General features: G+C 50.2%; 1 protein-coding gene across 6 annotated transcripts; it reads right to left on the reverse strand.

The window, feature by feature from the left end:
- Positions 1 to 288: 288 nt before the first annotated feature.
- CAPN1 (calpain 1) lies at positions 289 to 26,268 on the reverse strand. 6 transcript variants are annotated; one of them, XM_081532451.1, is made up of 22 exons: positions 26,181 to 26,268; positions 24,621 to 24,888; positions 24,397 to 24,466; positions 24,019 to 24,137; positions 22,369 to 22,502; positions 22,113 to 22,281; positions 21,197 to 21,280; positions 20,763 to 20,848; positions 20,326 to 20,400; positions 20,040 to 20,200; positions 9,483 to 9,664; positions 8,316 to 8,327; positions 5,310 to 5,521; positions 5,153 to 5,192; positions 4,523 to 4,588; positions 4,386 to 4,443; positions 3,250 to 3,314; positions 2,793 to 2,861; positions 2,473 to 2,551; positions 1,783 to 1,899; positions 1,456 to 1,514; positions 289 to 1,063 (listed from the first exon to the last, which is right to left on the reverse strand). In XM_081532451.1, exons 2-22 carry the CDS (start codon positions 24,885 to 24,887, stop codon positions 1,037 to 1,039), a joined length of 2,151 nt encoding a protein of 716 aa, XP_081388577.1. In that variant the 5' UTR covers position 24,888; positions 26,181 to 26,268; the 3' UTR covers positions 289 to 1,036. The 6 variants fall into 6 exon arrangements, with proteins under 6 accessions (XP_081388577.1, XP_081388580.1, XP_081388576.1 ...); XM_081532454.1 differs by having other exon boundaries at positions 25,599 to 26,268; XM_081532450.1 differs by lacking the exon at positions 8,316 to 8,327 and having other exon boundaries at positions 9,471 to 9,664.
- Between the last annotated feature and the right edge of the window lie 675 nt (positions 26,269 to 26,943).

Raw genomic sequence — 26,943 nt, forward strand, 5'->3', positions numbered from 1 at the left:
GAGCCTCACGTTCCCTGCAGAACGTGCAGGGAAGGAAGGGGTCAGGGCTTAGAGGAGGGGAGCATGGAGGACCAGCAGGGCCACGTGGGACCTCAGCAGTGTGGCCCCATCGCCCCCCCTGCCCACGCCAGATGCCCAGGACTCCAGCAGAGGTGCCAGCCACTGGGGCAATGGGGAAGGAGACAGAGGGCAGGGCAGGGGTGGGTGTGAGGCCCTGAGCAGGCCTGCAGGACAAGGTGCCCTTGTGGGCCAGCAGGTTTAGGCAGAAACATACTCCAGAGACACAAGTGGGGCCTTTTCCTTTATTGTTCGGAGTTTCTCCGCATGTAAATCTGAGACCCCTCTCACCCCATGCCCAGGTGCCTCTGGTACCCCTGTAACTGGTACATCAGTCCCCACAGAGTCCCCTTTAAAATCACCAATATAAAAAAGGAGAGTGGGAGGAAGGGAGGGAGGGAAGGCCTGACCACCCCCCAGGCTAGGCTGCTCCTGGTCAGCTGGCGTGGACAGGCTGGGGGCAGTCATGGGGCAGAGGGGAGCATTGGCTTCCGCACAAGAACAAACAGGCGTTCCCAGGCCTGGGGTGGGGGCCCCAGCTGGGAGGGGGCTCCACAGGTCTAGACTGCAGACTGTTGCAGAGCTAGTGGTTATAAAGTGTGCAGGTGGGGGAGGGGGCAGATGGGTGGCCTGTGAGGGGAGGAGAGAGGACACATCAGGATGTGGGAGGCCTGGGGCCCCCAGCTCCCTGGGGAGCCCCATCCTGAGGCAGGAACTAGCGAAAGCTGCCTTCCTGATCTGGCAATCGGAGGGGCTAGTGGAGTCCATGTGCGCCCGGGGGAGGCAGGGAGGGCCCCACGGCTCTGCCCAGAGCAAATGAACCGCGCCGGCTGAGAGGTGAGGGGACAGGAGGTTGAGGCCGCCTCCTGCTCCAAGGAAGGCACTTTCAGCTATGTGGCCTGGTGTGGCATCGCAGGAAGGCATGGCTTGGCGCACGAGGAGGACAGAGGAGTGCAGCAAGGGGGCCCGAGCCCCCGCCTCATGCAAACATGGTCAGCTGTAACCACTGCAGGCAGAGAGGGCATAGAGAGCGGTCAGCCAGGGTAGCAGCCCCAAGTCCAGCCTCCCAGCTCCATGGCTCAGGAGCTGCTGTCTCCTCCCCTTGTCAAGGGCAGGAGGGAGAGGGACCCTCCTGAGGAGGGGGCCACTCTTCCCTCCTCTACCCCTGGGAGCCCAGGCTGCTGGCTCCTGTGCAGGCCTCCAGGGGCCCGGGCCTTCCTGCCGCCACCCTTAGAAACCAGAGATCCTTGCTGTGTCCTTGCAGGATGCAGGTGGCCAGCCTCAGGGCTGACTCTGAGGTTGCAGGCTCCAGCCCCGGCGGAGGGGGAGCCGCATGGTGGTGAGAAAAACCCACTGCCCCTGAGCGCCTTCCCCCACACGACCAGAGGAGAGCCCCACCTTAAACAAGTCAAAGGTCACCACTCCATCCAGATCCGTGTCTAGAGTTTTGAAAAACCCTGTGTGTTCAAGAAACGATGAGGTGGGATGAGGACTTGGTGAGACACAAGTTCAAGGGCTGGCCCCACCTCCCACCTCACCCTCCACCTCCCCACGGCACCCCAAACCCTCGTACCCTCATAGCCGGGGAGCACCTCCCCCTGCTGCCCGAGAGCCCCCTCCAGAGTTCCCTCCCAACTCCTCATCTCCTGGCACTCAGCCTGTGTGGACCCCCAACTCCACTCCCCAAGACCCTCGTTAGAAGGGGGAGCCCACAGGGACACTCACGGAACATGGTCTCCAGCCGCACTAGGCAGCACACAAAGTTGTCAAAGTCCACAGCCAGGTCGGGCTCCGAGTAGCGGGTGATAATGAGCTCGTACAGCTTCTTGTTGAGCTTGAAGCCTGGCCCAGGAGAGCAGGTGAGGCACCGAGAGGTGCAGGAAGGGGGACGGAAGGTGGGTGAGGTGAGCCCCTGGTGGGGGCGGGGGGGTCCTGGGCAAGTGCTGGCCCAGAGAAAGCTTGAGGACCCAGAATGCCCCACCCAGGAGCTGGCCATCAGGGCCAGTTTCATCTGCTCGCAAAGCCCTGGCATCATCCTGAAGTGGGACTGTGAGGGTGAGCCCTGCCCGGCTCCCACTGGAGCCCCTGGAGGCCGGCTGCTCTTCTCCCTGGCTGTGTGGCCCCAGGCCAGGCACTTCCCTTCTCTGAGCAGGCACTTTTCTCTCTACTCAGTGGGATAATAAAAGACCCTATCCTCAGCAGGCTGCAGTGAGGACAAAAGGAAATGCTGATAACAATCACCAGGAGAAAAAGGGAGTAGATGGCTGTTATTACTTCACCATCATTGCCATCAACACCCCTGCCCGCCCCCCACAAGGCCCAGTAGGTGGGCCACTGCCCTGGGAGCTGTCAGGGAAGCGACCCGGGGCCATCTCCCTGGGGGCTCCACAGGTCCTGCCCACCCTCAGGCCTCACCTGCAAACTCAATGGCCATCCGCATCTCGTAGGCACTCATGCTGCCTGACTTGTCCAGGTCAAACTTCCGGAAGATGGACTGGGGTGGGGGGCAGAGGGTGAGGGCTCGGCAAGCATCCAGCCCTTCCCATCTGCCCAGCGTGGAGGGTTAACGAGGGTGAGGGGAGAGGGGGTGAGCCGCTGGGACACGTGGGCTCAGAAAGGCAGAAGCCAGGGTGAGGGCTTGGGAACACATAGCAGGTCTGGGAACTGGGGGCCCGCTGTCCGCTGTGACTGAGGTCGCAGAAGAGGGGAGGGTGCTGCCGGCAGGAACCACCTACCAGGTAATTCCGGATCCGGTTCCATAGGATGTTGAACTCCACCAGGCCCAGTTTGCCATTGCCGTCGCGCTGGGCGGCCGTTAAGAAGAAAACTCCACAGCTTAAACCAGACACCGGGTGAGCCAGTACTGAGCACCGAGGGGAGGGGAGACTGGCCATGGAGAGAAACCCGAGGGAGGGGAGAAGCTGCAGGAGCCGCCCAAGGCCAGGCCTGAAACGGGGTAGGCTGGAAGGGGCGTTCACCGAGTGCCAGACTTAAGGTCACCTGTGGACGAGGCCCTCCCCCGTCACTTGACATAGCCCTGCGCCTCAGTTTCCCCCCCCAGGCAAGGGGAGGATACCAGGAAGGAACTGGCCCGTCCACACCTGTCCCTTTCCCTGTGCTGCTCCTGGGACGGGTCACCCACAGCCCTTCCCACGCCGACATTCCAACCCCAGGCCCTGCTCAGGAGGATACATCCATGAGGTTGACCATGCTGCGGCAGGACTCCAAGCTGAAGCCCGTGGTCCGCAGGTCTTTGTCTGCAAGAAAGACCAGTCTCAACACCTCAACCCGGCCAGCGTCCCCAGCCTGCCCCGTGCTGGGCGCACTGGGTGGGACAAGGGGCAGGGAGGCACCATTCCTGTCCCCTGGTATCTAAAATCTAGCTGAGGAGGTATGTAGGATTGTTTTTATCATCAGAAAAAGGAGTTTAAAGTATTCTAGTAATCAAGCCGCTGACCCAACAGCCACGTCAACAGCCACGTCAACACCACAGGCCCAGATGTGAGTAAAAACTGCTGCTGCTGCTGCTAAGTCGCTTCAGTCGTGTCCGACTCCATGTGACCCCATAGACTGCAGCCCACCAGACTCCCCCATCCCTGGGATTCTGAGGAAAAAGGAGCAGTGCCAAACAGAAGTGAAGGAAATGCAGTAGAAACATGCAGCATAGGTGGTCACGGCAGGGCTAGGGGTTGCCGCAGGTCCTGAAGGGTGAGAAGAGCAAGAGAGAGGGGTTCTGGGCTAAGCATGGACAGAGGTCAGAGGCGGGGGCAAAGGGAAGGCTGAAAGGCAGCTGCCTTCAGTTGTACACATTGGGGTGTGAAGGCAGTCACCTGTCGCCTGCCTTCTGGGAGGAAGGGGGCTGGCACACTGGCCCTAAGGTGCCATCAACTGACTAAGCTGCTTCTTTTTTTAAATATCCATCTATTTATTTATTTGGCTGCATCAGGTCTTAGCTGCCGCATGCAGCATCTTCCTTGCGGCACATGGACTCTCCAGTTGTGGTGCAAGGGCTTTGTTGCCTCTTGGTCAGGGATCAAAGGTGGATTCTTAACCACTGGCCCACTCCCCAGCTAAGCTCCTAATTACACCAGGGCCCAGAGCTCAGGCACAGAGAATGGGGTCCAGCAAGAGGCAAGAGGAGCTTAGGAGGAAAAAGGGGGGTGAGCAGGGCTCCAAAAGGCAGTGGAGGATGCCAGCCCTCGAAGATCGAGAGGTTGGGTTCAGCCCAGGGTGGGAGGAGAAGGCTAGATCCTGGAGTTTGGAGGAACGGGGTGGGGGGGGTGGGGGAGTGGGGGGGTGGTGGAGAGCAGCCGCCAGGGGACGCTCACGTTTGCTGATGATCCTGTTGAGGATGGTTCGCAGCTCCCTGACGCTGATCTCCAGGTCCTGGGGGGAGAGGGAGGATGACACCTGCCCTGGGGAAACCCCTCAGTGCCCCAAAACACCCGCCACAGGCCCAGCCTACCTCCCCTGCCAATTGTCTGAAGAGGGACTTGAAGTTCTCATCAATCTCCTCTTCTGAGAGCACTTGCTGGAGGGAGAAGGCGGGGAGAGCAGGTCAGGGGAGCCCCAGCCCGGCCTCTGCATGGCCAGCAGTGGCAGGCGGGGCTGGGAGCACTCATCAGCTAGCTGTCACTTCACTTCGGAGCCTCACTCTCCTCATCTGTAAAATGGGAACCCAGCCCCTACTCTATCCCTGTCTAGAACTCTTGTGGTCTAAATGTGCAAGTGGAAGTTCAGCTCAATGATGAGGGGTGAGCCTGGATCCCTGCTGGGCGACCTTGGGTAAATTCCTTGACCTCTCTGAACCTGAGTTTCCCTCTGAGAGGAGAGATGGTGACAGCACCCTGACACGGTTGTTATGGAGGAAACCAGGTGACCCAGGCAAACAGCTTAGCACAGACCCTGCAGAGAGCAAGAACCCAGGGGCCCTGCGCCATTACTATCACAAAGTCCTTTGCAAACTGCAAAGTGCTTGGCAAGTGAGGGATGTGTATGGCTCCTGTCAGGAGGGGCTCTGCCCTGCCGGCTGGAGACCAAGACACAGGACACCCGGGTCCCTATCATGCACCCAGGGTGGGGGCAGGGCACGTACCTCGTCGGGGAGATTGGCCTGGACCTGGTCGTCCAGCTCTCTGCAGAGGGTGGGGAGACAGAGGGGCCAGTCAGCCAGAGTTGGGGCAGCGAGGGCGTGGTGGGAGGGGAGCAAGCAGGGAGGAAAGGGGGAGACAGGGGAGGGGCTTTCTACTCACTGGGTCCCTGCGCTCTTCTCTGAGAAGAAACGCAGCACAAAGTCTCCCTCCTTGTTTGGCTCGAAGGTGGAGGGCACCACCACGTACTCCCCGGGCGGGAGGCGGAAGCGGGTGCTGACCTCCCGAAGGTTGATGAACTGCTCGGACCGGGCCCGGGAGGCGTTGGCCAGGAAGAAGTCCCTCTTCAGGTGCACAGCCGGCTGGCCCACCAGCTGATGGGAGGGAAGGAGGAAGTGGGGGCTGCAGCTCAGCCCACCCTTAGGAGTTGCCCCCAGACCTCAGGCTCCAGGTTCTGGCCAAGGGACCCAACAGCTAGGTCACGGTTCAGTCACCCGCAGGCGGCCCAACCCTGACTAGTCACATTGCTTGTTTCCTCATCTGTAAAATGGGTGTAAGAGCCCTGCCTACTGCACAAGGGGGAGGGGAGGAGACAACACGAGGGTGAATGCAGACACTAAGGGAAACCACTAGACCATTCAGGTATGACCTAAATCAAATCCCTTACGATTATACAGTGGAAGTGACAGATAGATTCAAGGGATTAGATCTGATAGACAGACTGCCTGAAGAACTATGGACAGAGGTTCGTGACATTGTACAGGAGGCAGTGATCAAAACCAACCCCAAGAAAAAGAAATGCAAAAAGGCAAAGTGGTTGTCTGAGGAGGCCTTACAAATAGCTAAGAAGAGAAATGAAAGGCAAAGGAGAAAAGGAAAGATATATCCATTTGAATGCAGAGTTCCAAAGAAGAGCAAGAAGAGATAAGAAAGCCTTCCTCAGTGATCAGTGCAAAGAAATAGAGGAAAATAACAGAATGGGAAAGACTAGAGATCTCTCTAAGAAAATCAGAGACACCAAGGGAACATTTTATGCAAAGATGGACACAGTAAAGGACAGAAATGGTATGGACCTAACAGAAGCAGAAGATATTAAGAAGAGGTGGCAAGAATACACAGAAGAACTATACAAAAAAGATCTTAATGACCCAGATAACCACGATGGTGTGATCACTCACCTAGAGCCAGACATCCTGGAATGCGAAGTCAAGTGGGCCTTAGGAAGCATCACTATGAACAAAGCTAGTGGAGGTAATGGAATTCCAGTTGAGTTATTTCAAATCCTAAAAGATGATGCTGTGAAAGTGCTGCATTCAATATGCTAGCAAATTTGGAAAACTCAGCAGTGGCCACAGAAATGGAAAAGGTCAGTTTTCATTTCAATCCCAAAAAAAGGCAATGCCAAAAAATGTTCAAACTACTACACAGTTGTACTCATCTCACATGCTAGAAAGTAATGCTCAAAATTCTCCAAGCTAGGTTTCAACAGTATGTGAACTGAGAACTTCCAGATGTTCAAGCTGGATTTAGAAAAGGCAGAACAACCAGAGATCAAATTGCCAACATCTGTAGGATTATAGAAAAAGCAAGAGAATTCCAGAAAAACATCTGCTTTATTGACTATGCCAAAGCCTTTGACTGTGTGGATCACAACAAATTGTGAAAAATTCTTCAAGAGATGGGAATACCAGACCACCGTACCAGCCTCCTGAGAAATCTGTATGCAGGTCAAGAAGCAACAGTTAGAACCAGACCTGGAACAATGGACTGGTACAAAATTGGGAAAGGAGTACATCAAGGCTGTATATTGTCACCCTGCTTATTTAACTTATATGCAGAGTACATCATGAGAAATGCTGAGATGAATGATGCACAAGTTGGAATCAAGATTGCCGGGAGAAATATCAACAAACTCAGATATGCAGATGACAACACCCTAATGACAGAAAGCAAAGAGGAACTAAAGAGCCTCTTGATGAGAGTGAAAAAGCTGGCTTAAAACTCAACTTTCAAAACACTAAGATCATGGCATCCGGTCCCATCACTTCATGGCAAATAGATGGGAAAACAATGGAAACTGTGACAGACTGTTTTCTTGGGCTCCAAAACCGCAGATGGTGACTGCAGCCATGAAATTAAAAGACGCTTGCTCCTTGGAAGAAAAGCTATGACACACCTAGACAGCATATTAAAAAAGCAGAGACATTACTTGCCAACAAAGGCCTGTCTAGTCAAAGCTATAGTTTTTCCAGTGGTCATGTATGGATGTGATAGTTGGACCATAAAGAAAGCTGAGTGCTGAAGAATTGATGCTTTTGAACTGTGGTGTTGGAGAAGACTCTTGAGAGTCCCTTGGACTGCAAGGAGATCCAACCAGTCCATCCTAAAGGAAATCAGTCCTGAATATTCATTGGAAGGACTGATGCTGAAGCTGAAGCTCCAATACTTTGGCCACCTGATGCGAAGAACTGACTCATTGGAAAAGACCCTGATGCTGGGAAAGATTGAAGGCAGGAGGAGAAGGAGACGACAGAGGATGAGATGGTTGGATGGCATCACCGACTCAATGGACATGAATCTGAGCAAGCTCCAGGAGCTGGTGATAGAGAGGGAAGCCTGGCATGCCGCAGTCCATGGGGTCGCAAAGAGTCGGACATGACTGAGCGACTGAACTGACTGATGACACCATGAAATAACTTTCTTATCATCCTTACCAGGAGCTTCTCATATAAGACACTACAGGGCCCTCTACACAAGGCACCTCACTTATGCTCATGGGAGCCCATGAGTCTTAGAGCTTAAGCAACTTGCTCAAGGGTACAGAACACTCAGCCCACCTACTACCCTGTTCCCAACCAGCGTCCCAGATGTCCTCAGTGTAGAGTCAGACAGGAAGAGCCTCGTGGGTGCGGTTCAGGCAGGGCTCTGAGGGTCAAGGTTCAAATCCAGCCTCCTTACTTGTTCCCTGCTCTGACATGCAGGAGGACAGTGTTTGCTCTGCCCACTGAATAGCGGTCAGGGGGGTGGGGGCACTGTGTGAGCCCCCAAAGGAGGTGACGTCTTAGCTCTCTATGGGCAGGCGTGCTGCTGTCCTGCTCCCTCTGGGCACCATCAGGCCACGTGTGTTCAAGGGTGTGTAAATCCAGGTGAGTCAGGGGCCACACCTACCTCCGGAGGGACCTGCCGGAGAAATGAGGAGAGTGAGAGATACACGCATGAAGAAGGCAATGGCACCCCACTCCAGTACTCTTGCCTGGAAAATCCCATGGACGGAGGAGCCTGGTAGGCTGCAGTCCATGGAGTCACTGAGAGTCAGACACGACTGAGCGACTTCACTTTAACGCATTAGAGAAGGAAATGGCAACCCACTCCAGTGTTCTTGCCTGGAGAATCCCAGGGACGGGGGAGCCTGGTGGGCTGCCGTCTATGGGGTCGCAGAGAGTCGGACACGACTGAAGCGACTTAGCAGCAGCAGCAGAGATACATGCTTGGCTCAGGGGCAGGGGCGGTGCTGTGTGCCACACAGGGGCCCCGAGTTCTTCAGATGAAAAGGACAGGATGAGGAGACCAGGAGGGTTAGGGATGGGCCTGGCGCTACTGTTGCCTCAGACCTGTTTTCACGCCAGAGAGGGACCCCAGGAGGGAGGCCCAGGCGGGGCCCTCTTGGTCCCTGGAATGCCCTGCACCTCGGCTCTGAACCAGAGTCTCCAGGACTGCCCCCTGCGGGGCCAACTGCAAAGTCCTCCAGCCCAGGGACATCAGAGATCCACACCAATCTGCTGTCGAGGGCTGTGGGCCTGGGCAGAGGCCGAGACTGTCCTTTACCCCCACCAGGGAGATCCTGTCTGTCTGTCTGTCACGAATACAGAGTATATAGCCGGGCCCTCCATGGCCAGCATCTGTTTACATACTTCCCAGATGAGGAGCTCACTGCTCCTCCAGGGCAGAACACTTGCCCACTTCTTTCTGAAATTGAGCCGGGCGGTCTGTCTCCCAGGCATCTGCTAAGCCAGAGCTTTGCCCAAGAGCAGCCTGCTGGCCTCTGAGGATAGGGAGAACGTCAGGATCTTCCCCTCTCCTGGCTAAACATTTTCCTCACCCACTATCTGCCTCCTGGGAAGAATTTTAGGCCCCTGGCTGCCCTAGTCCTGGTGGAGGGCCTCAGCAGGCGCCTCCCCGAGATCAGGTCTAGGACTGTGCACCTCAGGGCTGTGACTGGCCCCAGCTGTCCCAGGATTGGCAGGTGTCACCAAGTCCTCCGGAGCCCCCTGGAGGAGCTCACCGGGAGGCCCTTTCTCTGCCACGTTCCGCGCATCCGCCCACTCGCCCACTCACCTCGTAGACAGCGAAGCCTATGGTCTCCATGTCGCGGCCGAATCGGCGCTCCCGACGGCGGTGCTTCTGCATGAGGGCGAGCAGGAAGCTGCAGCCTGACTCGCGACCCCCGTAGTTGTCGTGGTCCGGGTCATCTGTCTCCTCCAGCCGGATCTTGAACTGAGGGTTCACCCAGAAAGTGGCTGCAGGAGGTAGGGAGGCAGGGATCAGAGGAGAGGCGGAGGAGAGCAGCCCCCCACCAAGCCTTCCCTCCTCCATGTGTCCATTCAACAAATATCACTGTGTCCACCACGTGCCAAGTGACGTGTGCAGTGGGGACACAGAAAGTCCCTGCCCTCAGGAGCTCACATTCCAGAAGGAGAGGCAAAGCGCGAGCAAGTCAGATTAGTCAATGGGACAATTACACATGCTATATCACATGGATGAACATCGAAGACATTATGCTAAGTGAAAGAAGCCAGTCACAAAGGATCACATGTTGTATAATTTCATTCATATGAAATTATTCTCTGGAACAAGCAAATTCTAATGAGACAGAAAGTAGATTAGTGGTAGGATAGAAATAAGGGGGAGAAGTGACTTGGGAGTAACAGCCAGGGGTATGTAGGGTTTCTCTGGGGGGTAATGAAAATGTTCTACAATTGATGTGATAATGGGCACACAACTCTATGAATACAGTGAGGGCCACACTGGATTTTACACTGTAAAATGGGTGAAATATATGGTATGTGAATTTTATCTCAATAAAGCTATTTTTAATAAATGGAAACTGGGAGCCATGAAAGGTAAATAATGCCACAGGACTTCTGTGGACTCATAGAGACCTTGAGTCCTGCCTGGGCGCAAGGGCAGGAGACAAAGGCCAACAGGAGATCCCAGCAATAAAACTGGAAGCTCTGTGAGGAATGCCAGCAGCGGAAGTGTGAAAGAAAATAAAACCACTGGGAGGAAGGAAAGCGTTCTCTGAGAATTTACAACCATAAGCAGCCTTCTCATGAGCTTGCAGTTTTAAGTCATGCTGCCTGTGAGGTAAAAAAAAAAAAAAAACTTACGGAGAGAATTTATTTTTAAGAGTCATGGCTTTGGAGTATCCCAGGTAACTGGCAGAAACACTCGAGGAACTTAACTTCATTCAAGAACTCAAAGAACTCCCACAGATATACTTCTAGGTCAAATAAGCCAAAAACCTCACAAGGTTGAGAACAAGCAGCCACAGTGAACAAACCTCATGATGGCTGAGACTGACCAGCCATGATGGATGAAAAACACCTTGCCAAGACTTCAGATACTGAAATTATCAGACATGGACTATGAAAGACTAAGCTTACTATGTTTGAAGAAATAAATGAGAAGCTGGAATATATGAGCAAGAATGAACAGATTAGACAAAAAGCCATTAACACTTCCAGAAATAAATTTTTCAAGTGAAATTAAGTATTTGTTGGAAAGATTAACCAACTGCAAAAAAGAAAATTCAAGTGAATTGAGAATGGATCTAAAGAAACTACCCAGAATGCAATCTAGGGAGATTCAGAGAAGGACCATTTAAGAGATGTTAAGAGAGCTAGAGGATTGACTAAGGAGGTCTAGCTTACATTTGGTTGGCATTCTCAAAGCAGAAAATAAAGAGACTAGGAAAATGGTATTCTAAAAGAGCACGGCTAAGAATTTTCTAGAATTGCTGAAAGACATCAATCTTCATATACAGGGAGCTCAAGAAATTCAAAACAGAATCCCCAACTCAACACATCATTGTCTAATTGTAGAATATTAAAAAAAAAATCTTGAAAGAGGAAAGACAAACATTTCAGAAGACATGGTAGACGAACAGATTCCAGACTCATACAGCAACAGTGGCAGCAGAGTGAAAGCATCTCCGGAGGTGAAAGTAATGTCAATTCAAGATTCACCATCCAGAGAATCATCAAGAATGAGCACATCATAAAGGCATTTTACACAAGTTCTGAGAAAATTTATTACCAAAGACCCTCACTAAAAGAAATTCAGAAGGATGTATTGCATACAGACAGAAAAAGATCTCAGGTGAAAGGTCTGAGTATGGTGAGCAAAAATACTAATATTACGTGGGTACTCAAACAAACATGGATTATATCAAATAATTGGGGTGATGATGGTGCTTACTTTAGGACAGGCAGGAAATAGATAAGGATTAAAATACTAGCTGCTGCTGCTGCTGCTGCTAAGTTGCTTCAGTCGTGTCCGACTCTGTGCAACCCCATAGACGGCAGCCCACCAGGCTCCCCCGTCCCTGGGATTCTCCAGGCAAGAACACTGGAGTGGGTTGCCATTTCCTTCTCCAATGCATGAAAGTGAAAAGTGAAAGTGAAGTCACTCAGTCGTGTCCGACTCTTCGCGACCCCATGGACTGCAGCCTTCCAGGCTCCTCCGTACATGGAATTTTCCAGGCAAGAGTACTGGAGTGGGTCACCGTTGCCTTCTCCGAAAATACTAGCTAAAGATAGCATACTGAACAAAGAAAGGGTGTGATCCAGCTCAAACACTTTCAGGTCTTTATACTATACTGTTCAGGTAGAGGGTAAAGATACCGATCAACTAACTTTGGAACTTATTAAGCATGCTCTTATATCTTCCAAACTTATAGAGGGAAAAACTAGCAGATAGAAAAGAAAAAAACTCACTCCAAAAGAAGGCACAGCAGGAGAGATAACTGAAAATGCACAGTAAGTCTGCTGAAATAAATACAAATATATCAGTAATACTATGAATGTAAATAGATTAAATTTTCCAATCAAAGGACAATGTTTTCCAAATCTGACTATTAAAAAATGGTCATGTGCTATTTATAAGAAATAACTAAAACACTGAGCTATAGAAAGATCAGACATCAAACAGTATAATAAGACATACCATGAAAACAGTAATCAACAGAAAACTGGAATAGCATAGTCACACAGACTGAAACAGACTTCAAAGTAAAAAGAATTCTTAAGATGAAGGCGGGCACTAGAAAATAAAAAAAAGTTTAATTCACTAGGAACTTAAAACAATTTTAAACTTGATACACCTAAAATCATAGCTCAATATATGTAAAGAAAAATAATTGACAGAAATAAAGGGAGAAATTGGCAAAGCCAACAGGATGATGTGAGATTTTTATTATCCCTCTTCCAGTAATTGATAGATTAAGCAGACAAAATAATCAGTAAGTTTGATACAATGAACAATTGTAGAAGAGTCCCTCTAACATTCAGAGAACAGTCAAGAGAATAGACCTGTCAAGAGAATAGACTCCAGATAGGGTTAAATCCCATCTTAGCCACTTATTAGTGACTTTGGTAAACTACTTAATTTCTCTGTGCCTCACTTGCTTCATCTGTAAAACAGTGATAATATAGTACATCCCTCATAGGGTCAGTGTGAAAGTTAAGTAGATTATATTTTAAATATTTACAGAAGTGCTCAGCATACAGTATACAACATGAAAGTGTTAGCCAGTCTTTTTAAGAACATGTGACTATTCATGCTGGGCCATTGTACCAGCTTCTGTTTATTTCAAAGTTATGATCTTATATAGATCATATTTTCTGACTGCAAGGAAATTAAATTAAAGATCAACAATAAAATAGAGAACTCCCTGGCAATCTAGTGGTTAGGATGCCACATTTCCGCTGCACAGGGCCAGCCAACAGTTGGCTTCAGTGATTTTTCTCTATTGTTTCTTATTTCATTTATTTGGCTCTTCTGCTTGCCTTGGGTTTAGTTTGCCCATTTACTAGTTCTTTAAGACAGAAAATCAGGTTATTGTTTTGAGTTCTTTTTTAATATAGGTACACAGTGTTTTAATTACTATTGTATGTGATTTCTCATTTACATTACTATTTCTTTGAGATAAACTTATTCTATGGGGCAGCATTACCTTGACACCAAAGCAGATAAAAACATCATAAGAAAAGAAAATTACAGACCAGTATCACTCATGAATAACAATATAAAAATCCTCAACAAATACCAGCAAACCAAATCCAACAGTTTATTAAAAAGATTACATGCTATGAAATAAGATTTATCCCAAGAATGCAAGAACAGTTCAATATAAGAAAATCAACCAGTGTAATACATCACATTAATAGGACAAAGGGGGAAAAAAATACACGACCATCTCAACTGAGACAGAAAAGGTACTTTAGAAAATCCAACACAAATTCATGACAAAAATATACATAAATTTAGCAATAAAAGAGAACTTCCTCAATAAGAAAAAGAGCATTTAAGAGCATTTAAGTAATAAATTCAGTGGTGGAAAAAAATGAAAGCTTCCTCTTCAAGATCAGGAACAAGATGCCTACTTACACCACTATTATTCAACATTGTACTGCAAGTTCTAGCTAGATCAATTAGTCAAGAAAAAGAAAAAGTAACCAAATTAAAAATGAAGAAAAAAACTATCTCTACTTGCAAATGACATGATCTTGTATGGAAAAACCTGAAAAATTAGAATATTAGAATGAATAACAAATTCAGTGAAGCTGTAGATTACATCAGGACACAAAAAACAGTTGTGTTCCTATACACCAACAATGAAAAGAAATCCAAAGAGGAAATTAAGAAAACAATGTCTTTATAACAGCATCCAAAACTATAAAATACCTAGGAATAAATTTCACCAAGGAGTTGAAAGACTTATACACTTAAAATTACAAAACTTTGCTGAAACAAATTAAAAAAGACATAGAAAAGTCAAAAGATATGTTCATGGGTTGGAAGACCTAATATTATTAAGATGTCAATAATACTCAAAGTAATCTGCAGATTCAATGCAATCCTTATCAAAATTCCCACAGAAGTGAAAAGCAGATCCTCAAATTTATATGGAATTTTAAGGGGCTCAGAAGCTAAAATAATCTTGAAAAAGAGCAAAGTTGGAAGACTCATATCCCCTGATTTCAAAACTAACTACAAAGCTAAAATAATCAAAATAATGTGGTATTGGAATAAGAATAAACAGACATATAGACTAAAAGAATAGAACTGAGAGACCAAAAAAGTAAATCCCTACATAAATAGCCAAATGATTTTTGACCACTGGGTGCCAAGATCATTCAATGTGTAAAGAACAGTCTTTTCAACAGATCCTAGGACAGCTGGATTTCCATAATCAGAACTAAATTGGGCACCTATCCTATCCCACACCATAAACAAAAACTAACTCAAAATGGATCAACAACCTAAATATAAGAGCTAAAATCATAATGCTCTTAGAAGAAAATGCAAAGATAAATGACCTTGGATTTGGCAATGGATTCTTAGCTATGACACCAAAAGCATGAGCAATAAAAGAAAAAATAGAAGATTGGACATCGTCAAAATTAAAACTTTGGTGCTTCAAAAACACTATCAAGAAAATGAAAAGACATCCAACAGAATGGGAGAGAATACATACAAACCATCTACCTCATAAAGCTCACATCCAGAATATATAAATACATATATGAAGAATATGTGAGAAGACAAACACCCAATCTAAAAATGGGCAAACAATTTGAATAGACATCCCAGAAAAGATATACAAATGGCCAATAAATACATGAAAATATACTAAACATTATTAGTCACTATGTAAATGCATATTAAAACTGCAATGTGATACCATTTTATACCAGCCAGGATGGCTATCATAAAAAAGGTGGACAATAAGTGTTAACAAGGATGTGGAAAAAAAAAACAAGGATGTGGAGAAATTGGAACCCTCATGCATTGATAGGAGGAAGGTAAAACAGTGCTGCCACTTTGGAAAACAGATCACAGTTTCTCAAAAAGGTAAACATGGAGTTACCATACAACCTAAAAATTTCACTCCTACTTGTAGACCTAAGAGAACATATGCTCATACAAGCACATGTACGTAAGTATTCAGAGCAGCTTACTCACAATAGCCCCAAACTGAAAATAATTCATCAACTGAAGAATGAATAAGCAAAATGTGGTATATCCATGTCATGGAATATTATTCAACCTTAAAAATGAAATGAAGTATTGATCATGCTGCAACATGGATGACCTTTGAAAACATAATGCTAAGGGGAAAAAGCTAGGCACAAAAGGCCACATATTGCATGATTCCATTTTTATGAAATGTCCAGAACAGCAAATCTATAAAGACAAAATTAAATTAGTGGTTACCAGGGGTTGGTGAATGAGAGGGTTAGGGAATGACTACTAATGGATATAAGATTTCTTTTGCAGGTAGTGAAAATGTTCTGGAGTTAGGTAATGGTGATGATTATACAGCATTGTGACTATATTAAAAACCACTGAATTGTACCCATTAAAAGTGTAAATTTTATAGAATGCAAATTATATTACAATTCTTAAAAACATTACATATCAAAATTGTATAACTCAAAGGTACACACAGAAAAAAATTAATGAAGTAAGCATCTAATTTAAGAAGTCATAAAATTATAATTGTATCAAAAAGAATAAAACACCTAGGAATAAATCTGAGTAAGAAGGTAAAAGACCTGTTCTTGGAAAACTGCAAGACACCGATGAAAGAAATTAAAGAGGACACAAACAAATGGAAAGCTGTACCATGCTCATGGGCTGGAAGAATTAATACTGTTAAAATGACCATAGTACCCAAGACAATCTACAGATCAATGCAACCCCTATTAAAATACTAATGGTGTTTTTCACCGGACTAGAACAAATAATTCTAAGATTTGTATGGAAACACAAAGATCTTGAATAGCCAAAACAATAATAAGAAAGAAGAACAAAACTGGAGGTAGCACACTTTCTTACTTCAAGCTATACTACAAAGCTACAGTAATCAAAACAGTATGCACAGGTTGCTTTGTATCCCACTTTGGACACCATGAATTGTCAACTAAAAAAATATAGAAAACTGCTAATAAGAATAAAGGATTTATTTGGATTCTTTAAACAAACAAACAAGATGGTACTGGTATAAAAACAGACACACAAATCAATGGAACAGAACAGAGAGCCAAGAAATGAACCCACACTTATATGGGCAATTAATCTATGACAAAGGAGTCAAGAATACACAATGAGGAAAAGACAGCCTCTTCAATAAATGATGTTAGAAAATCTGAAGAGCTACATGCAAAAAAAACAAAACTCAACTATTTTCTCACACCATATTCAAAAATAAACTCAAAATGGAATAAAGATTTAAATGTAAGACCTGAAACTATACAACTTCTAGAAGAAGCCATAGGCAATACATTCTTTGACATCGGTCTTAGTAATATTATTCTGGATCTATCTCCTCAGGCAAGGGAAACAAAAGCAAAAATAAACAAACAGGACTACATCAAATTGAAAAGTTTCTGCACAGCAAAGAAAACTACCAACAAAATGAAAAGGCTGCCTACTGAATGGGAGAAAGAAACTCATAGGAGATCACATTTGTGGTAATCAGTGGCGAGGGGTAGAGGCAGAGAGAATTGGATGAAGGTGGTCAAAAGGTACACATTTCCAGTTATAAAATGAATAAATACTAGGGATACAATGTATAACATGATAAATATAGCACTGCTGTATGTTAGATATGAAAGTTGCCAAGAGAGTACGTTCTAAGAGCCTAAGAGTTTTCATCATAAGGAAAAAATACACTTTTTTTCTATTTCTTTAATATTATATCTATCTGATATGATGGATATTCACTAAACTTATTGTGGCCATCATTTTATGATATATGTAAATCAAATCATTATGCTGTACATCTTATACAATGCTGAATGTCAATATATCACAATAAAACTGGAAGGAAAAAAATGTCATAAAATAAATTCTAAAAATAAATCCAAAGAAAGCAGATGAATGAAATAACAAGCAAGAAAGAGTCATAATATGGAAAAAAAATACTATAAAGAATAAAGTAAAAAATCATTTTATTTTAAAGACTTATATTGAAAAACTCCTCACAGGATTAATAAAGACAAAAGAGACAATGAATGAAAGAGATGTTATCATTACAGATGAGGTATAGTATATTAAGGATAACTTCATGTTAATAATTGAGAAAACAAGATGCAAAGGATAAACTCCTAGAAAATAAAACTCCTCAAAATAGTTTCAAGAGGAAGCAGAAGATCTGAAAAATTCAATGACCATAAAAGATACTCAATATCAAAAGTTAATCTTCACATAAATAAAAGAGCAGGCCTGGTAGTTTTCTAGACCAGTTCCACCAAACATTCAAGCAAGAAACCATCCTCACGTTATGCAAACTCTTCCAGAAAAAAACAGAAAAAGACAGGCCACTTCCCAGTTCACTTTGCTGGCCAAATATAGCACCCATATCAAAACTAGATAAAGTAAGTATGAGAAAAGAAAACTATTGGTAAACCTCATCATGAATGTGGATGTAAAATTATTGTATAAAAAATGTATATCATTACTCTGTTGTTTTATCTCAGGAATGTAAGGTTAATTTAATATGAGAAAAGTGATCAATGTAACTTATTGTTTTAACAGGTAATTTAAAACAGCTAATTCTAATAAGAAAGTTATTTCATAACATTAAGTTTCATTACTCTCATAAAAGGTGCATACACACACACAAAAAAACCTAGAGTAGAAAAGTTTTTAGTGATGAAATCTATACAGCCAATGTTTAATAGTAAAAACTTTTCCTTTGAGAGAAGGGTAAGACCAGAAGATAGTGAGTGCTAGTGGGCATGCAGCAAGCCTGGCCAGCACATTAAACAAGAATGAATATGTAACAAAAGTTATAAGCATTGGAAAAGAAACAAATTTATCATTATTGGCAGATGCTATACTGTCAGTTAGAAAACCAAAATGAATACAGAAAAATGAGTAAAATTCATTACAGTTTAACAAGCTTGCCAGATGTAGAATAAACTTAAAAGGTCAGCTGCATGCTACAGTATCAGCAATGACCTGGCAGATGTCATTTAAATTGGAAAGATGTCAATTCTCCCCAAATTGGTCTATATAGTCTATGCAATTCCAAATTAAAATCTCAAAAGGGCTTTTTGTAGGACTTGGTAAACTGATCCTAAAACGCACACAGATAAAACCAAAAAAAGAAAGCCAGAAACAAAGAGCAAGAGGAGCTAAAAGACTCTTGAAGAAGGAATTCATCCTGCCCAACTGCAGGCTTTATAATTCTTAGTTCCACCACCAGGAATCGAACCTGTACCCCCTACACTGGAAGCAGAGTCTTAACCACTGGACCACAGCAAATCCCCAGGACTTATAAATCTATAGCTACTAAAGCAATGCACGAGTAGCAAAGGGATAGGCCGAGGGGCGGAAAGGCAGCTCAGAAACAGACCCACATACGTGGGAACTGTATGACAGGGCTGGACCTGCAGGGAAGGGACAGACTTCTCAGTAAATGGTACAGAAAACAGTGGTCATCTGTTTGGGGAAGAACTGAGATTAGCTTCCTGCGAGGGAGAAGAATGCTTGAACACAGAGGGCTGGGAGCCAGGCTGAGAACTGCTGGAGGAGGCAGGACATGAGAAGAGAACAGCAGTGGTGGATTTGGCAAAAGCAAAGCGGACAAGGAGCAGCTGCAGCAGCATGGTGGGGACGCAAGGTGGACTGACGCGGGTTAAGCACTGAACTGGAACTGAGGAAGCAAATGGGGAGGGTGGCCATCTTGAGAAACTTCACTTTGAAGGGGAGCAGAGAAATGAGCGGGGAAGTGGGTTCCAGAGACAGGCAACTGTTCGGAGGCAGGCAATTTTCCCTTGTGACCCAGAGCGCGAGGCGACAGGTGAAGGAGCCAGAGGGAGAACGGGGTCTAGAACAGAGGTGGGGGGCGGGGGTGCCCCTGAGCGGGAACAGTTCTGCCACTGTCGCAGGCAGGAAGGCAGCAACGACCGGCACAGGTCCAGACAGGCTGGGGGACTTGGAGGTGGGACTATGAAGGGGTGTCCTGTGAAATCGGACGACAGTGACAGTGGAGGCAGGTCTGAGGAGAGACTAGGAACATACTAACCAGTAGTGGAATTGCTGGGCCCATACAAAGTGCATATCTGAGGTCTGCGGCTGTGAATTTACAGGGGAAATACTGCCCTAAGTGTGTGATTTCTCTCCAGGTCTGGTCAGCGGTTCTGGAGCTGGTGGAGAGGGTCCAACTAGGATTATGGTTGTGCCAGGTAAGAGGAATAGAGGGAGCCAGGAGCCAAGAAACTCGAGTGTTTGCAGGGACAGCATTAAAATGCTGACTCCAACCTGGGAAGGATGAGGATGCTAACCTGTTAAGAAGAGAAGGCAGGGTGGGAGAGGAAGGATACCCATGGACCCCAGGGAAAGGTGACAGAAGGACCAAGGAAGGAGACAGTGGGCCAGGAGGAAGGTCCGGAATGAGGAGTGACAGGAGGTGGCCGGACAGCAATGAGGTCTCCTCTGTCAGCAACCTGAGCTCAGGCTCCAGCAAGGCAGTCAAAGGTGGCTCTTGGGAATTTACACACTTTCATCCTCAAAGCAAACCTGCAAAACCAGTACAACTACCCCTATCCTACAGGTGAGGAAACTGAGGCTCAGAGAGAAGACATGTCTTGTCCAGTTCACCTGGGTAGTTGCGGCAGCCCCCCGCGGTGCTGCCCCGCCGCCAGGTACCCTCGTACAGGGTCGTGTTCCAGTTGCGGAACCTCTGGCTCTTGAGCGCGTCGGGCGTCAGGTTGCAGATCTCCAGGCGGGTGAATTCACGCATGAAGTCTCGGAATGACATCCTGGGGGGTCAAGGTGAGAGTGAAACAGGGTGCCCAGTCCGGGCATCAAGAGACATGGCACAGCTGGGTTTGGGGGTGGGTTGGGAGCTGGGGTGCCCACTCAGACTGAGGAGGGGGCTGCTCACCAGAACTCCCCATCCTCCATCTTGATCCGGAGCTGCTCCCGCATGTAAGGGTCCACACCATTCCACTCTGAGGAGCTGCAGGGAAAGGGCACTGCCAGGGGCTGGTGGCCACTGACCTGCCCAGCCTCTATCCCTGGGGCCTGTCCTTCCCTGGCCCGGGTCAGGAGGCCTCCACAAGGTCAAATCCAGAGACCCCAGTCCCCGGGGTTATCTTATGAGGGCCAGGTCAGACGCCCCGAGGATGCTCGTAGGCGGGCACAGCCACCCGCATGCACAGCCTGAGCTCTGCCAGGGCAGTCCGCAGACCCAGTCACATGCAGATGGGCCCCTCTGTTCAAGCCTGAGTCCACTGTGGGCTGGCAGAGACCCCAGCAAAAATGCCAGTGGCACTGAACGGTCTTCCCAGGCCTCCCCGGCCAGCATCCATGGCCCCTTACCCGTCACTCCAGGCTCCCGTCCACTCCACCTCGCCCCAGGGGTTCCGCATCCGGATCAGGTTCACCATCTGGCCCTGGTAGTTCACCTGTTCCCCAGAGCTCTTGTCAGCACCTGCTTCTGGCACACACCTTAACACCCCTTCCCGCCACTTCATCCTTACAGAGCCCAGCTCACCACCCAGCACCCACCATTGGAAGCGCAGCTGAGAAGCCTGTCTGGGCATAAACTGCTGAGAGAGGCAGCTGTACACACAAAGTACAGTAAATCAGGGTGGGACAAGATAACCATCTTTGGGTGAGAGTCCCCGGGAGATAGGAAAGGTGCTGCTGGAGGTCATGGGGAGAGTCAGCCTCTCCCACAGCCTTGGCCACAGGCCAGAGAGGCAAGGAGGCTGGAACCACCCTTCGGGGAAGACCTCCACCTGGGGCAGTACCTGCTTGGCCCCGGTCACAGAGTAGGCATGGCCCTTCACCAGCTTCTTGAAGGTAACAGCCTCCATGTCCAGAATGCTGGAGATCTGCAGAAAGACACAGGCTGCAGCTGTTGTCCCCACCCCCATTCAGGAGATGAGCCCCGAGTCTTGGCTTTCCCTTGCATACACCCACAGTTACTGGGAGTGATAGGCAGGACCCCTGACCCCATCTCAGTCCCTGGAAGGGGGGCTGCTGGCTACTTCACCAATGTTACTGCTGGTGAGGTGGCCTGTGCACCCCACTGACACTGCTTTTGGCCAGAGCTGGCCAGACCCTGGGCAAACATGCGTGAACACAAACATATAGCCATGCAAAGCCTCTCCCCTCACCCAGGAGCCATGAGGTCCTCAGAGGACCTCATGTGGAGGGACTCAGGGAGGCGGAGAAGAGGGGTGAGCAGAGAATAGAGTCAGGTCAGACTGGGAAAGAGCGTGGCGGCAGGGTTAGAGCGGAGAATGCAGTGATGGTGGGGGTGGAGGCCAAGATCAAGGAGGAGGGAGGTCTGAAGATGAGTCAGGGAACAGAAGAGCAACTGAAAGAACGAATGGGGAGCATGGGGCCCACGGGAGCTGGGACTCAGGAGGAGCTGAGGTCAGGCTGTGAACTGGACAGTGGAAGGGCATGGCCTCAGATGACAGGAAAGAGGGAATGAAGTCAGAAAACATGCTGAGGTCTGAGGTTTTGGGGACCAGGAGGAAGCCAGGCATGGAGGTGGAGGACAGGACTGAGGTGATAAGCGAGGCTGGGTGAGGATCGGGGATGGTGTGAGGTGAAGGACAGGGTCTGGAGCCAAGCCCACGGCAAGTCTGAGGCTGGGCTGAGTAGAGACAAGGAATCGCTAGGAGACTCAGGTCCCAGGATAGGGGAGGCACTCACATCGATGGAGCAGCCCAGCAGGGAGCCACGCTCCAGGGCCTTGAGGATGATGTTGTAGAGGTCGCTGGGTGCCTTCCGCAGCTCGTACCACTCAGTGACTCCGCCGGTGAAGTCCTCAAAGCCCTCAGAGGTGCTGCCTCCTGAGAGGGCCTCGTAGCTGCCGTTCACCCTGGGGGCAGCCCAGGTCAGCACTCTGCACCAAGAAGGACCCCCCACCCCAGGGGTGGCTTGGAGCTGTCCCTGGGCCCCCACTCACTTGGCGTAGGCCTTCTCCAGCAGGGCGCTCCAGAACTCATTGCCTTGGGCAGAGTGCACGAACACCAGCTTCCCATCCTTGGTGGGCAGGAGGTCATCCACCACCACGTCCACCCACTCACCAAACTGCCACAGCTGGGGGTGGAGGGGCATGGTGAATCCCTGCTTTGAGATCCCTCAGGTCTGAGGTCAGGCCTCAGCAGCTCTGCCACTCACTAGATACCTGATTCTAGGCCATGCATCCTAGATACAGGATCTGAGCAAGTCGTCCTCTCTGAGCCTGTTTCCCTCTCCACAAAAGGGAACAGTAATGCCTTCCTAATGGGAAAACTAAACAAGATTAGGCAGGTAACGCTTATAAGGCAGCATTGCTGATATTTTTGAAACAGACCAAGGTGCCTCTTCAGGTACAGAGATGTTGCAAAGCCCTTGGACCTTGGCTCTGCTGGGACCTACCATGATCCCAGCCTTTCCCCTTCCCCATCAGAGAGAGAGAGAGAGAGAGAGAGAGAGTGTGCGTGTGTGTGTGTGTGTAGAGGGTGGGGATACCTAGGTAAATTAGGTGTGGAATGAAAATACGGGACCAAGATCCTTCAACCACAAGGTGGACAGGATTCCCACAATCGCGGGCTTGCTTCAAAGATGCCTTGAAAAGCAAGTTTCCCAGTGGGGGGAGGACTTCCCTCCATCCCAGGCCAAAAGTGACTCTGCTACAGCACGGGGGGGCCATGAGTGTGCAAAACAATGGGGCAAAAAGGAGGAGGTGCACCCACAGCACTGGGTGTGGAGGAAGTAAACGGGCCAATCAGAGGCTGCGGAGGAGCGGATTGGAGGAGTGAGAGGAGGGGGTGGGGAAAGGGCAGCGAGGCCACGCCCCTGCGGATCAGCGCCAGCCGGTGCTGCACTTGGCCACAGTAGTTCGCCCCGCACTGTGGGTCCCACAAGTCAAGCCATATGCGCCAAGGCGGGTGAGGATGACTCCCTGACTAGACGGCAGGAGAGGACACCGGCGCCAGAGGTTCTCATCCAGGGTTGCTGGCCATGTCTCTTCCCCAAAACGAGCCTACTGAGAATTCATAAGTGTGATTTGAAAAATGGGCCCTGTGCGCAAAGAGCATCAGGAAAAGCTGGTTTAAATAAACTGTATCCCGAGTCTTTCTTTTCTACAGGGCTTTCTCAGTGGCTGGAGACTGCTAGAGTGCAGGAGAAGTTGGGGTGAGGGGGTCAGGGGGAGACTGAGGCCAAGGGTGTAGATGACCACAGGTGATGGCCGATTTTCCCCAGTGGAACACTATTTCTCAGGGAAACTGAGACCCTGAGGAGGAAAAGGTTTGTCCCACAGGACATAACCCAGAGAATTTTCTCCTCTTCTAAGCACTTTTTTTTCTCCAGTGTGCCCAACCAGCCAGGAAAACTGCCAGCTGAAATACCTGTCCAATCGTTTCACACATGGCAGATTCTCACACATGACAGATCTGAGATGGAATCAAGAGGTCAAATACTTTTGGGGGCAGGGGGCTGGCCCCACAAGGTGTGGCCCTGAGCCACCCTAACTTCAGGGTCCCCTCGCCCATCTCCAGTGCCTGCTACCCCTCTCCCCCTCACCGACCCTCCCCCCACCCTTGTCCAAGGTGCACATGGGGCTCCTCACCTGGAAATGGAAGATGCCAGTGTAGCCATCCTGGAAGCTTTGGCCATGTGGAACTACTCGGTGCAGGAGGGTGTCATTGAGGGTAAGGGAGGCGATGGCAGCCAGGAGCCAACAGTCCCCTGGGATGGGAAGGATCCACGTCAGGTCTACTCTACCCATCTTCGCCCAGTGAGTGCCATACTGGGGAGAACCTGGGACTCCCCGGGCAGGGTGCCCCTCAACTTACAGAAAAGACCCAGGAATCTGGGCAAACCAGCCCCAGCACTGAGAGCCAGAGCCTGCTCGGGCTTGCAGGAGGGAGAGGCTGAGGTAGAGCAGGAAGGAATGGGCACAGGGAACTACCATAGAAAAAAACACTCAAAAGCCCCCAGGGCCTACCCAGTGCGCCCTGGCAGATGTCTGTGCGGGTGGCTCCATCCACGATGAACTGGGGGTTTGAAAACAGCTCCTGCAAGAGACCCAGAGTCCTGTCTCTGGGCCAGCCCCTCCTAGAAACTGGAACCCAGCCATCCCAGACCCCACTCTCGGGACCTGGCATTCTATTCCCACTCCTCACCCAGGAAGGGGGTGAACTGAATCCTACCCAGGGTGGCCCCTCTCACCGTGGGACGCTTCCATTTGATGCCATAGGTTTTGGAGGAGTTGGGGCCCAGCTCCTTGAAGCCCAGGCTCTGGGGCACCGGGGGGAAAGCCTCGTCACGGAAGAGGGCCCCGCGTTGCAGGCAGTGAACCCGCAGCTGTTCGTAATCCTGGCCCAGGTACTTGATGGCGTTTTCATGGCGGCCCAGGCCCAGCTCCTTGGCCCGCTGCTTCTGCACTTGGGCAGACACCCCGGTGCAGTACACCGGAGTGATAAACTCCTCAGCCATCCTGTGGGACAGAGGGGGCCCGCTCAGAACCCAGGCCTTCCTAGGACTAGAGCTGGGGCTCCTATCTGCTAACACTGCTCTCTGGCCCGCTGCCATCCTTTCTCCCCAAGCCTGTTGTTTCCCCAACTCCTCACTAAATTAGGGGTGGCAGCCATACCTCTCTGCTCCCAGAATCCACGAGAGGGGGTTTCCCATCCCCCAGGTGCGCTGGCCACCATCTCCCTACCCCCACCCAATGCTACCACCTTTCTGTTCCCAGACTCCCATTGTCCCGGGTCTGCAGGCCTGCGGTCAGCCAGTCAGGTGGGGAAGGGCGGGGCCCAGGATAATAGCACCAGGAACCAGGAAGGTGGGAGACCCCGAGGCAAGTCCTCTTTGAATGCCCCTCTCCCCAGACTAGCCAAGCTCCTAGGCACTGGCCCCTTTCCCAGGCTTGGGGGCTGAGAACTCCAGTCCGGGGTCCCCCTCCCCAGGCTCCTGAGACGGGTTGAAGGATCAGGGCTGCTCGGCCTCAGACCTTTCCCCTCCCGCCCGCCCCCAGCCCAGCCCCTGGAGACAGTGAGGAACGCAGCCTGGGGCGGGCTCCGGAGCCTTGCGGTTCCCGAGCTCCCGCCCCGTCTCAGGCACTCAGAGAGCCCGGGGGGAAGGCAGCCCCGCAGCCGGGATCCAGGCCAAGCTGGGGGAACACAGGGCCGGCCTCATTCTCCTTACCTGGGGGAGGAGTGTTGGGGGGTCGCTGCGGTCCCTGCGCTGGTTTCCTGGGTGGCAGCTGAGGACAGGGCCCAACCAGGAAGAGCGCTCCTCCCCGCCCTCCTCCGCCCCTCCCTTCTCCTCCTCCTCCTCCTTGGGCTTCCACCCTGCTTCCTCTCCGCCCTCCCTTCTCTCCGGGCACCTTCTCCGACGATCTCTCTAATTCACGGTATTTCCCTGGCCCTCCTCCGCAGACGCCGGGCCAACTCCGCGAGAGGACAAATTAGTCAAAGGCAGAGTCGTTCCCGGGGAGGCGCCAGCGCCTGTCAGGGTCGGGAGGGCTGGGGCCCGGACGCAAGGGCAGCGCGGGGGAGCGGAGGGGGAGGACGGGACAGGGGGTATTTTTAACCAGGGGCAGCAGCTCGAGTTGCAGGGCCGGACGGCCCCACCCCACACGGCGGCCCCGGAGGGCATTCCCGGGAGCCCAGCCCAGCGGCGCCACCTCCCGCAGCCCGGGGTCCGTCCCTCTCCCCTCCGCGGAGCCGCAGCTGTCCCCCCACACGGCCCCCGCCCCGCGCGCCCCTAGCGCGGGGCCGAGATTACCTCGGGCTGCGGCGGCTGCTTGGAGGAGGGGCCGGGCCGGCGGCGGGCAGACCCCTGCCGGACGCTCTGCAAACGGCAGCCCCACCCCGCCGGGTCCTCGCCGCAGCCCGGCTCCTGGGCTGGGCCGGCTCCCCGCCCCCACCCCGCCCCCGCGACCCGGGGCGCAGGCTCCCCGCGTCGCCACCCCGCCTTAGCGGCTCGCGGCATCCAGGCGGGGCTCGGGGAATCGGTCCCCCGGAGCCGGGCTGGCTGCGTGACCTTGGATGAGTCCCTGCCCCTCTCGGCCTTAGTTTCCCCATTCGCGCCGCGAACGGGATGAAATGAGGAACTGCGGGATCCCATCTTGCGCTCTGAGGTTTCTTGTACCCGGAAATTGCGAGAAACCAGCATCCTTGCCCTCTCCTCCTTGCCCTCCCTCGCCCACCCACCTGGGAACGCCCGTGTGCCGCTTTACCCAGAAGAGGGCGGCAGAGGCTGCGAGGCGGACAGCAGGCCCACCCGGGGCCCGGAGAGACCCTGTCTCCTGAGATGCAGAAGTAGGAGGCACGGAGACTGCAGCGGACCCTCGGCTCCGGGCTTTGGATTGACCTTGGGGGCCCCAGCCAGGAAGGTCGCGGCCCTTACTTACATGATATTTTCTTGTTGTTGTTGTTAAGTCCCTAAGTCGTGTCCGACTCTTTGTGACCCGGTGGACTGAAGCCCGCCAGGCTTCTCTGGTCCTTGGGATTTCCCAGGCAAGAGGACTGGAGTGGGTTGCCATTTC

This window comes from Giraffa tippelskirchi, chromosome 10 (genome assembly GCF_054371585.1).
Source record: "Giraffa tippelskirchi isolate mGirTip1 chromosome 10, T2T-mGirTip1v1.2.pri, whole genome shotgun sequence".
Taxonomy (NCBI): domain Eukaryota; kingdom Metazoa; phylum Chordata; class Mammalia; order Artiodactyla; family Giraffidae; genus Giraffa; species Giraffa tippelskirchi.

Excerpts from the sequence above, each read along its gene's own strand:
- CAPN1 (XM_081532451.1), bottom strand. The coding sequence starts at position 24,887 with ATGGCTGAGGAGTTTATCACTCCGGTGTACTGCACCGGGGTGTCTGCC. Across the intron at positions 22,503-24,018 it reads CTGGCATCTTCCATTTCCAG|CTGTGGCAGTTTGGTGAGTG; the intron begins GTGAGGAGCCCC and ends CTCCACCCCCAG. Across the intron at positions 20,201-20,325 it reads ATGGAGGATGGGGAGTTCTG|GATGTCATTCCGAGACTTCA; the intron begins GTGAGCAGCCCC and ends TTGACCCCCCAG.